The sequence below is a fragment of the Suncus etruscus genome, chromosome 3 (genome assembly GCF_024139225.1).
Source record: "Suncus etruscus isolate mSunEtr1 chromosome 3, mSunEtr1.pri.cur, whole genome shotgun sequence".
NCBI classification, from domain to species: domain Eukaryota; kingdom Metazoa; phylum Chordata; class Mammalia; order Eulipotyphla; family Soricidae; genus Suncus; species Suncus etruscus.
The window spans coordinates 12,090,473-12,103,122 of NC_064850.1; the positions used below are offsets into that span (position 1 = coordinate 12,090,473).

The 12,650-nt window shown below is 39.5% G+C and overlaps 1 protein-coding gene and 1 pseudogene across 1 annotated transcript in view; one reads left to right on the plus strand and one right to left on the minus strand.

Annotated features, from left to right (window-relative positions):
- RAD51B (RAD51 paralog B) overlaps positions 1-12,650 on the plus strand; it is a 632,113-nt gene that overhangs the window by 34,384 nt on the left and 585,079 nt on the right. Inside the window, exons 5-6 of the mRNA XM_049770452.1 lie at positions 7,907-8,026; positions 10,802-10,985. Of these exons, the coding sequence (XP_049626409.1) occupies positions 7,907-8,026; positions 10,802-10,985 (304 nt within the window). The remainder of the gene's footprint in view (positions 1-7,906; positions 8,027-10,801; positions 10,986-12,650) is intronic.
- LOC126003892 (60S ribosomal protein L7-like) lies at positions 6,218-7,522 on the minus strand (annotated as a pseudogene).

A 12,650-nucleotide genomic window follows, 5' to 3' on the forward strand; every position in this document is an offset into this window, starting at 1 on the left:
TGCTGCACCACCCCTCTGGCCCCGAATACATTTTTTTTTGTTTATTTGTTTTTGAGCCACACCTGGCTGCACTTCTGGATTTCTCCTCGTTCTGTGCCCAGAGATCATTCCTGTTAGGCTTTGGCGGAACAAATGGGAACAGAACCTGGGCCCAGTATATGTGAATGGGATGAGCACTGTATCATTACTAGTGGAAATAGTTAGAAAAAGATGTAGCTGGAGGTTAAGAATAAAAATGGAAGTAACAGGAAAGATAGCACAGTGAATAGGGCATTTACCTTGCATGCTGCCAACCTGGGTTCAATCCCTAGCATTTCATATAGTTCTCTGAACACTGCCAGGAGTAATTCCTAAGCAGAAGCCAGGAATAACCCCTGAATACTGCCAGGTGTGGCCCAAAAACCAAGAAGAAAAAGGGGGTTAGATGATAGCTGTATAAAACCCATCTTGCAGATGTGAGATTATCAGTTTAATCCCTGGAGCTGCACATCTGCCTAGTTAACTTCATTGGCATTGCCGTTTGGGATGTGCAGTGCCACAAGAAAGTTTGAGGATTTTGGTGCACTTTAGCCACGTATGTCTGCACCATAGCTAAAATTTTGTGAGTTCCATAGCTCAGTACGCAAGCATGCAACCAAGAGTATGACCACCAGCAAGCACCACAACTAACAGGGTTCTATCCCTGGTGAGCATTTCTAGGTGTATGAGCTCCACAGCCAGGTCTGAGTGTGTCTGACCAATCATTACCATAGCAACAAGAAACAGGGAAGGGGGGGAAGGGAAGAATTTATGGGTAGTCAATGGAGATTCATGGAATAGTTTTGGGGTGACTTATAATGGATAAAAGGAAATAAAGGTGGGCCTTAAAACTGGAAATGGGTATGTGTGTGAGGATAACTGAGGATCTGGGACTCGGGATCTTGAAAGATGAAGGATACATTTGAGTCATGAAATTAGAAAAGTTTCAAAAACTAAGACTAGAGATTACAGTCTAGCAGGGGAGGAAGATATTAATAATCACCCCAAAGTGGATTTAGAACTTAAAACTAAGCGTATGAAAGAGAAGGGCTTGTAGATGTATATGTCGTGAGTGGCAGTGGCCAAACTTAGATTTAACAAAGTTGCTGCATTTTGTATGTATGGAACAAAGGTAACCAATTATCATCTCTTCTCTAATTCTTTTGTTTGTTTGCTTGTTTGTTTTTTGGGCCACACCTGGTAGCACTGAGGGGTTACTCCTGGTTCTGTGCTTAGAAATCACTCCTGGCAGGCATGGGGGAGCATATGGGATGCCGGTAATTGAACCACCGTTGATCCTGGGGTGGCGGCTTGCAAGGCAAAAATGCCCTACTGCTGTGCTATCAGTGCTACCCTATCTTAATCCGTGTATAACAAGGAAGACTTAAAATAGTGGTGGCCAGCCAGGACTGGCTGACCCTGAAGGCGGTACTGGTTTGGACTGTTGATCTACAATGCGAAATAAATTCCCTCTTACTGTTTCTGAGATGATTTAATAGATTTGAGATGGTTTAATAGGTTTTCCAGTTTCTGAAAAGAGAAATTCTAAACAGCTTCTAGGAAAAGAGATGGACATGAAACTCCTTATTATTTGTAAAATGTTTTAGAATTTTCTGGAATCAGTAAGTTGCTATTAGACTTGCATTATTATATTTAGTAATACCATGACACTGAGAAAATACATATTGAATTAATAGACAGGAAACTATTACATATGTACAAGAAGCTTTGAAAAAAAATAAGCTTACTTTTCAGCACATTTATGATGCTATATTTCAACCAGAATTTTGGAAAACTTTTAATTTTACGCTAAGCATATGTTTTGTTTCAAGTTGGCATGTGGTCACTAATGTAAAGCTTTTAACTTTCCTTTTATACAATAACTTGCAGTAACAGGGAATTAGTCGCGAAAACCTTGCCCCACATCTAATTTTTCTCACTTCAGTAAATGGTAATTCCATTCATCCAGATGGTCATCCAAGTTAGCGAAGAAATCATTAATCTCCTCTTATGAATTATATCTTCCGTTTATTAGTTTGAATCACCTGAGCTGATCTCTCTATCAAGTCCCCATTACTCTCTTTTCATGCAAATGGAACATATGTGTCTGGTTTTCCAATAGTTCTCTAACAGTACGGGCTTAATGTGCCATGAAATTGGCTCTCCACATGTTCTCCTTTTTTTCTTCCCTTCTTGGCTATACCCAGTGATGCTCTGGGCCTACTACTCTTAGCTCGACGCTCCAAGATTAGTTCTGGTGGTGCTTGGGGGATCATATGTGGTGTTGGGAGTTGAATTGGGTGCAAGTGCTTTGATTTCTGTACTATGACCTCTTACCTGAACTGTTGAACTAGGTGATCTTTTTCTCTCCCTCAACCCCAACCAACTGCTAGTCTTCATTAGGTAGCTGAGCAGGGGAGGAAGATATTCAAAGCAACCCAAAATGAAATTATAGCTGTTATAACTAAGCATATGAAAGAGAAGTGCTTGTATATATTGGCAATGGCCAAAGTTAGATCTAATGAAGCTGCTGCATTTTGTGTGCATGATACATGTAAATAAAAAAAAAAATCATGGGGCCAGAGAGATAGCATGGAGGTAGAGCTTTTGCCTTGCATGCAGAAGGGAGGTGGTTCGAATCCCGGCATCCCATATGGTCCCCCGAGCCTGCCAGGAACGATTTCTGAGCATGAAGCCAGGAGTAACTCCTGTGCACTGCCGGGTGTGACCCAAAAACCAATATATATATATATTTATATATATATATATATATGTATATATATGTATATATATATTTCTTGAGAGTAGTTTAAGTGTGTATATATAAGTCCTCAATAAATATTTTTAAAAGAATAAATCAGAAATGCAGCTTTTAGAAGGAACACTTTTTTTATTTTAAAAATGTTATTTACGGGCCAGAAAGATAGCACAGCAGTAGGGCATTTGCCTTGCATGTGGCCAGCATAGGACCGACCTGGGTTAGATTCCTGGCATCCCATTCTTCAAACCTCCCAGGGGTGATTTCTGAGCATAGAGCCAGGAGTATCCCTGAGCGCCGCCCAGTGTAGCCCCCCCCCCAAAAAAGTGATTTTGAGAGATCAGACAAATAATATAGGGGGTAGGGCGTTTGCCTTGCTTGTCGATCCCAGCATCCCATATGGTATCCCCAGCACAGCCAGAAGTAATTCCTGAGCATCTCTGGGTATGACTCAAACATCTCCTTCAAAAAAAAAAAAAAGATTTTAAAGGTATTGATTAAAACATTTATGTAATATCTGGGATCAAAAGGTAGGAACTTGGGGCCGGGCGGTGGCGCTGGAGGTAAGGTGCCTGCCTTACCTGCGCTAGCCTAGGAGACGGACCGCGGTTCGATCCCCCGGCGTCCCATATGGTCCCCCAAGCCAGGAGCGACTTCTGAGCGCATAGCCAGGAGTAACCCCTGAGCGTTACCGGGTGTGGCCCAAAAACCAAAAAAAAAAAAAAAAAAAAAAGGTAGGAACTTTCTGTTGTTTGCACTATCTGAAAACTACTTTGCAGTGAACATTGATGAACTCAAGAAACTGTTGTAATTAATGGAGGCATCTGGAAGGGTACATTTCAATTGTGGTTTTGATTCTTTTCTTTAAGTAACAAGAGATCGTTTAAGAAAATAGAAAATTCGGGGCCGGAGAGATAGCATGGAGGTAAGGCGTTTGCCTTTCATGCAGAAGGTCATCGGTTCGAATCCCGGCGTCCCATATGGTCCCCCGTGCCTGCCAGGAGCAATTTCTGAGCACGGAGCCAGGAATAACCCCTGAGCACTGCCGGGTGTGACCCAAAAACCACAAAAAAAAAAAAAAAAAAAAAGAAAATAGAAAATTCTAGCATATTTATTTGCAAATAATCATCCAAATCTGTACTTTGGCCTGTTAGCTGTGAATAAGTTAGTTTGTGTCCTCACAGCTGCCTTTGGAGTGCCCGCAGTGGAGCGTGACCCGTAATAAGTCCCAGAGCCTTTCACCACTCAAGTTGTTAGTTGAAATCCAGGCAGAGCATTATTAGTGTCTGTCATTTGTGTGCTTGTTATTGCCTCTGAGTTAGGTGCCTGCATCCTGGTTCCTAATCAACAGGGTATCTAAGTTTTGAAAAGCTTCCATGTTTCTGGTAGATGTTGCCATATCTAACCAATTAAAAAATTAATGGGTTCCAAGTGCCAGGGCTTGTTAACTGACTTGTCTAACAGTCACTAAAGTCAGCAAATAGTTGTGCAAATCAAAAAATTTATAACTTTTCCCAAAACTCTCAAGATTTTCCTGTTTTCCTTTGTCAACGGCATCTAATTTCTTCTTGTTTTCATCATTTACTTACTTCATTTCCTCCTCCTCTTCCCCCACCCCTTTCAATTCCTATGCCCCTCCTAGGTCCATCTTCCAGGCAGCCATTCCATCTGTTCTTTCCTTAAATATCTTTTGGAACTACTCCTTACTTCTAATTTTTCCTTTTCCCATTCAATATATTTTGATGGTTTTCTTTTCAAATTGTTCAATATACTTTTTTGTTTGTTTTTGGGCCACACCTGGTGATGCTCAGGGGTTACTCCTGGCTATGCGCTAAGAAATTGCCCCTGGCTTGGAAGATCATATGGAACACTGGGGGATCTAACCGCGGTTTGTAGGTTAGCACATGCAAGGCAAAGGCCCTACCGCCTGCACCACTGCTCTGGTCCCTTAAATTGTTCAGTATACTTTTGAAAATGTTTTTGGCTACTTTTTTTGGTGGGGAGCACACCCAGGAGCACTAAGGATTACTCTTGGCTCTATGCTCAGAACTTACTCCTAGTAGGCTTTGGGGACCATGTAGGATGCTGGGGATCAAACCTGTATCATTCACATACAAGGCAAACACACTACCTTCTGTGCTATCACTCCAGCCCTTTCTTTTCTCTTTTCCTCCTTTAGGTTTTTCTTCTTTGTTTCTGATTATAGCAAATGGGAGGAACTTACTTTGTTTTCCTCTTTAGTATTCTTTCTGTCTTCTTGAATATTCTTAAATTAAAACACTTGTACTTTTAAATTTAAGTGGAACATAATGTTTAGGAAGCTTTTTGTTTATAGTCCCTCCAGTGTTTTTTCCTGGTATATCTAAATATTTGGCTGATAAGACATACTTTTAAATTGGACATGCAAAGATTATCCTTATTAGGAATGGAAATATTTTAAATTTCTAGTATTGCTCTTCATGTTTTGTACCCCTCGTGATGACAGTGGCCTCTGTTTTAACTTGCCGCCTTTGTTCATCTCCATGCATCTAACTTGAAGTCAGAATTCAGTGTTGATAAAAGTATTTTTAGTCTACTAATACTGTGTAACAGCCATTTGTATAGAAGTTATTTTTCTTTTTTTTTTTTTTTTTTTGGTTTTTGGGCCACACCCGTTTGACGCTCAGGGGTTACTCCTGGCTATGTGCTCAGAAATCGCCCCTGGCTTGGGGGGACCATATGGGACGCCGGGGGATCAAACCACGGTCCTTCCTTGGCTAGCGCTTGCAAGGCAGACACCTTACCTCCAGCGCCACCTACCCGGCCCCAGAAGTTATTTTTCTATTGTCTAAGGACTTTTGGGGTAGGATTTATTTTGATGTATTAAGTTTAAATCGAGAAAGAGTATTTTTCTGGTTTGAGACCTGGAGACTTACTGATACCTCATTATTTTAATGATAACATTATATTTCAAATATATTTCATTCTTAAAAATAACATTTAAAAGATTATGGAATATATAACTATGAGTCAAATTGTCAGTTATGAAATCATCTCCTCCTCCCCCTGAAAGATAAACATCAGATATATTTTTTCTTGTTTAGTATTGGAGGGGATTTAAAAGTTCTTGTTGGTGGGCTGAGCGATAGCACAGAGGTAAGCTATTTGCCTTGTGCGCGGCCAACAAAGGATGGACCCAGTTCAAATCCCGGCATCCCGGCATCCCATATGGTCTCACGAGTCTGCCAGGAGTGATTTCTGAGTGCAGAGCCAGGAGTAAACTGGCTCTGTTTTGTGACCCTAAACAAGCAAACAAACAAAAAAGTTTTTGTTGCTTCTAGCTCCAATTGCCAGTATTTCAGAAAGGAGGTCTCAGAGTCGAAAGTTGTGAATTTTGTCATTCTTCTTTTCCAATTTGAAAGCAATTTCTTCTTAACTGAACAGATTACCTTAGTAGATACCTTAGTTCATCCATCTAATCAGCCAGTTGATCTTGTCTTTCAAGCGTCTCTACCGTCTACAGAATGGGTGGTCTTTTCTTCATCCCTCCCTGGGGAGAAGATAATTTAAAGGGCCATAGGAAGTTGTTAGCTCTTTGAAGTATTTTCCAACAGTATTGATTTTTTTTTTTGGTTTTTTTGTTTTTGGGTCACACCTGGCAGTGCTCAGGGGTTATTCCTGGCTCTCTACACTCAGAAATCACTCCTGGCAGGCTCGGGGGACCACATGGGATGCCAGGATTCGAACCACCATCCTTCTGCATGCAAGGCAAATGCCCTATCTCCATGCTATCTTTCTGGCCCAGTATTGATTTTTTTTTAAATTTAAATACCATGGTTACGAAGTTGTTCATGCTACAGGTTTTTTTTCCCACAGATAAAGTTGATCACCAATTTTCTGTCACCAGTGTCAACAGTTTCCCTCTCACCCTCTCAACAGTATTGAAATCAGGAATGAGATCCTCCATACAAATGATGCTGTATTTGCCAAGAGGTTATGCAATCAATGCATTATATGTTAGGGCAATTTACTTCCTGTGGATTTTGCCATAACCATGCTTGTAGGTCAACTCATTTATTGACATCCAGTTTAGATACCCCATGCAATACAGGCTTAATGGTCCTCAGCATATTCAATAAAGCCTTGTTTGTTGAGCTTAACAAAGGTTCTGTTGAAAGAAGTTGCAGCACCTTTTGGACCTTGGGGCTCACACCATTACATCATTGGTACCTCTGATCCTAATGTCAAAAGCTAGTTTGGGTTCTGCAGGAAAAAAAAAGTTGCCAATATTTTTTTTACCATCCAATGAATCTCTATCCTGTACATCTGTCTATACTCCTTATAATAATGCTTAGTGAAAAGAGAGGAGAGAGAGAGAGAGAGAGAGAGAGAGAGAGAGAGAGAGAGAGAGAGAGAGAGAGAGAAGAGTTGTATTCCCCAGAGATAGGAAGGGGAGATGGCATCAGGGAGGGTCAGAGGGAAACTGGGGATATTGGTGGCAGGAGATGTGCACTGGTGAAGGTGGTTGTACATTGTATGACTGTAACTCAATCATGAACAACTTTATCTGTGGGGGAAAAATAGCTTTATAACCACGGTGTTTAAATTTTTTTTTTTAAATCAAAGAATAAAAGACTTTCTCTAGCACTTAATCTTGAGCTCTGTGAAATTCTTTTGCTTTTCTGGCACATCAGGATAGTTCTTTTTTTCCTCTTGGGTTACTGTTGCCAGCTTAGCAGGAACCTTCTTTTCTTCTGTGTCCTTCATGATTCCAGTGAGAAAAGAGCTGTCATTTTATTTTTATCTGTTTACTGGTGACTTGTTTTGGGAAGGGGCTCTCCCAAATGGTGCTCAGAAGGCCTGGGGATTTCTGCCAGTGATATTTGGTCAGCTGTACTGGCAGGTCAGTGCTAAGTTTCAGGCCTGGGGACTGCCTGTATCTGGGGCTTTCAAGGGCAGCACCTGGTGATGCTTAGGAGTTCATATGGTGTCTGGGATCAAACTCAAACCTCTTGTGCTATGTCCCTGACCCAAGACTTTTGTTTGTGTGTGACTTTCAGTTTGTGATTTCTCAAGATTCATTAACAGTATGAATTTAAATAAGCCTTTAGCTGTTTTCACTTTTATTGTTGTTTTTTTTTTCTCCCACAGTCTGATTGAGATAGCAGAGTCTCGTTTTCCCAGTTATTTTGACAACGAAGAAAAGTTACTTTTGACAAGTAGTAAAGTGCATCTTTATCGCGAGCTGAGCTGTGATGAAGTTCTACAAAGGTATATTGTTTTAAACTTTGGTATTATAAGATATGTTTAAAAATTTTTGTGTGTTATGTTTTAAAAAATTATTATAACATCATGATTTACCAAGTTGTTCATAATACAGTTGTTTCAGGTATTGTTCAGACCCCAGTCCCACCCCTATTGTGACAACCTTCCCTTTCCCAATGTTTCCTATTCACCACCATAGTTTTCCTCTTTGTGGACACACCAAATTTTTACTTTATATTGTTATAACACAAAGGCAAATGGAATTATCAAAACTTTGATCAACAAGGGTCAGTTTGAGGCAATTGTTTTATCTCTCCAGGGTGTTACTAAAGTCATTGTCTAAGGATTTGATGCTGGTGCTTTGGGTGTTGCTAGTCGAGCCTTCTGGGTCATTGTTAAGGCTCACTGAGCTTGATAGATTTCTATTTAATTTTCCCTATCATATTCCCTTTGATACTACTGGGCTAACACTACTATAAAGTTTTGAGATATTAAAGCAGCAGAATGGCCCAGGATTTATAGATCTTTCTTTCTTTTTTTTTTTTTTAAGTGTTTGGGCCACACCCGGTGTCGCTCAGAGGTTACTCCTGGCTGTACACTCAGAAATTACTCCTGGCTCAGGGGACCATATGGGATGCTTGGGATCTAACCGAGGTCCATCCTGTGTGCAAGGCAAATGCCCTACCACTATGTTATTGCTCTGGCCCTGGAATTATCGATCTTAAGCAAATTTGGTGGCTTGGCAGCTGAAGTTAAGTTGTGGAGCTGGACTTTCTGTTGAAGAGTGTAGGGTGTAGCACCAGTCTGCTGTAGTGATGCAGCATGTTGTTCATGCTCATGTTGTTATAGTGACCAGGGTACCCCCCCCCCCCCAGATACTTGGGTATGGTAGCTGCATTCTTTGTTGTGTTTGCTGGGAGTCTTGACTCTGCAAATTGCAGTGTTAACTTGCTTTTTTGCCAGGAGTTGCACTCTTGACTGCTGTTTCGTTCCTCTTTTAATTGTGGTGCTTGTAACTACCTGGCGGTGGTGGATCAGAGATTGCACTTTTATTTGTGTGTTCATGTGTTGTCAGGGATCAAATCCAGGATCTTACACAAATAAGGCAGATGATTTATTGCTAAGGTATATCTCTGGTCCATGCTTGATGCATATAGGCAGCACTGGGGATAGAACTAGCAGCCTGTATTTTATAGCACCTGCTATTTTACCACTGAGCCATCTCTTGTCCTATACAAATAGATATATTATATAAAAAAAAAACTATCAGTATCGGGGCCAGAGCGATAGCGATAGTGGTAGGGCATTTGCTTTGCAAGCTGCTGACCCAGGATGGACTGCGGTTCGATCCCCCAGCGCCCCATATGGTCCTCCAAGCCAGGAGCGATTTCTGAGCACATAGCCAGGAGTAACCCCTGAGTGTCACCGGGTATGGCCCAAAAACCAAAAACAAGCCAAAAATATCAGTATCATAGGAGAATCAAGGAATGAATGAACAGAAACATTTTGATCTGTTTCAAAAAAGTGTGTAATATGAATTTAAAATCTTTTAAATTAATATACTTGGATTGGGGCCATGTTGAGTTGTACTCAGAGGGCCTGGGACCACAGTTTGGCACCATGGTAATGCTATGGGCCTGATGACTTGGTGCTGAGCCTGCTGATGCTCATTATATTCTGTCATATATATTAGTGTCCGAGCATCACCTGGTTAATGTTTTGAGATTTCATTAGATGCTGGGGAATGAATTCTGGATGTTATACAATGCAAGGCTGTGTCCAACACTTGTGCAGTTTTCCTGGTCTTATTTATTAAATAGTTACTCAATTTTTTGTTTTGTTTGGGGCACACTCAGCTATTCTCAGGTATTACTACTAACTCTGCATTCAGGAGTTACTTTTGGTAAGCCTCAGGGACCACATAGTGTGCTTGGATTGAATCTAAGTTAGCAGTATTCAAGGTAAGAACTGTATCTTCTATACTATTGCTCCAGCCCCTACTTACTAAAATTTAAGGAGTAAAACTTCTTTTTTGGTGGTGCTGGGAATTGAACTACGAAGTTCCTGTGTAATAAGCCAAGTATCATACCGTAGAGCTCCAGTCCTGGCCTGTTACTCTAAGTTGTTTAATCTTTGTGATCCTCTTTTAAAATATATATTAGGGGTTAGCATGACTTGCATGCAGCCAACTCAGGTTAAATCCTTAGCTCTGTAAAGGCTTTCCTGAGCTCATTAGGCATGATCCTTGAGCACAAAGTTAGGAGTAAGTCCTGAGCACACTGGAAGGTGTAGAACATAAACAAATACAAAACAACAAAACAAAAACCCCACCAAAACAAACAACAAATAATCCATATGAAATATATCTGGCCAATATTACCCAGAGACAGTAGAAATGAGGACTGGAAGGACCTGCCCACTATATGAAGCTTACCACAAAGAATGGTGAGTGCAGTTAAATAAATAACTACACTAACAGCTTTTATGTCCATGATAGTGAGTGAGAGAAATAGAATGTCTCAAATACAGGCAGGGGGTGGGGGAAGATGGAAATGGGGGGCATTGGTGGCCGGAAGGTTGCCCTGGTGAAGGGGGGGGGTGTACATTTTATGACTAAAATCCAACTACAAACATATTTGTAATCATGGTGCTTAAATAAAGATATTATTAAAATTGATTTAAGACCTTGATATCAGATATGAATTCATAAATGATATTGAGTAAAACATTGGTAGAAAAAAAAGAAATATATCCACCATTTTACAAATTCTGCATTTTCAGGATTGAATCTTTGGAAGAAGAAATTATTTCAAAGGGAGTTAAGCTTGTGATTATTGACTCTATTGCTTCTGTGGTGAGAAAGGAGTTTGATACGCAACTTCAGGGCAACATGCGAGAGAGAAACAAGTTCTTGGCAAGAGAAGCTGCCTCCTTGAAGTATTTGGCTGAGGAGTTTTCAATCCCAGTAAGTTGTTTTTTTTTTCCTTTTTGTTTTTTTTTTTTTCTCTTTTATGCCTGAAAGAACAGACTTAACTCTTAACAATGAATAGAATGAACAGGAAAGGTAAAACAAAAGATTTTTTAAAGGCAAAACAATTACCATAAAAATATCAGTGTTCTTACATGTATTTTTCTATTGATGTTATTTTATTATTTGGCAGTATTAAATATCGTTCTTAAAAGTGCTGCATATTTTCTATTTTGTCACGTTGAGTTAAATGTTAAGCATTGAAACACTTAAGAAATTGGCTTGGGGAACCGATAATACAGCAGGTAATGTGTTTGCCTTGCATGCGGCCTACACGGCTTCGATCCCCAGCATGCCAGATGGTCTCCTGAGTCCACCAGAAGTAATTTTAGAGTGCCTGAGTGTCACTAGGTGTGGCCCAGTCCCTCCTCTAAAAAAAAAGGAAAAAAGAAATTCCTCGGTGTATTTCTATATAGTTTCTTTTGTGGCAGTAGTTTTATGTTTTCTAAATATTTTAGATTTTGCTATGTTATTATTTTCTGTGTTGTTTTTTTGTACTCTGTAGATTTTATTACTTCAGATAACCAGAGCATTGATTAAATGTAGTGCAGAATGTCTGTAATGAAAACATCAGTAAAAAAATTGAAAGATTATTGTTGCCATGGAAAGTAGTAGCAATGGCGACTAGAAAATCTGGAGATGAGTGTGCTTTACAAGGGATCATGTAAACTATCAGACATAAGTGTGTGCTAAGTTTGGCTTTCATTTGCAATGTGTGGAAGAGTTCTTCACCAGCAGCCAGCATCGTTAGGATTTTTCATTTTAGCCATGCATCATCTCAACGGAAGATAAGAAAATTTCTTAAGTTGAGAAAAATTTATTTATGATTTTATAATTTTTAGATTTGTGTGTGTAAATATAAAACCTTGGGTCTTCATGACAAGTATATATACCAAGAACATAAACTGCCACACAACACATTCTTTGAGACTGATGATAAACTAAAGCAAACAATCAAGGAAGAAAATAGGCATGCAAGAAGTTCTTTATATCTTAATAGTTTTTAAGTTCATGTTTTGGTTTACATAATTTAATTCCTGGTAAAGTCAAGGGTATAAAGTTTATCCCGACTGATCATCATTTAAAAATGTTATGTAGCTGGGTAAAATGGTCAATTTATACCCCATTTTTTCACTAGTCAAGGAGAATAAGGGAATTTAAAAGTATTTATAAATACTTGATTAAATAGAAAATTTAAATATATATGCTTATTTTATTAACTCATGATGTTGCTTGACTTAATTCTGTACACCTCGAACTTATGTCACTTCTATCTCAATTAAAAAAATCTAGCCCAATGGGTAAGGCGTTTGTCTAACCCCTATATGTTCTCTCTGACCCTCTTAAAAAAAAAATCCAATTTAGAGTTTCTTGGGGCTGTGAGTGTGGCTTAGTGGTGGAGCACAGGCCTAGCATAATGTGAGGCTTAGGTTCAATTTTGTCACTATATGTAAAATACACATATATAGAAGGTGTTATGGAGGAACTGGAAAAGTAAAAAAAAAGTTACTGTCAAGCTTTATGAAGAATATATTTATATTTTTTAGACATAATTTGAAAATGTTACGCTTAATGCTGAAATTTTGCCTCTTTTACAATTAG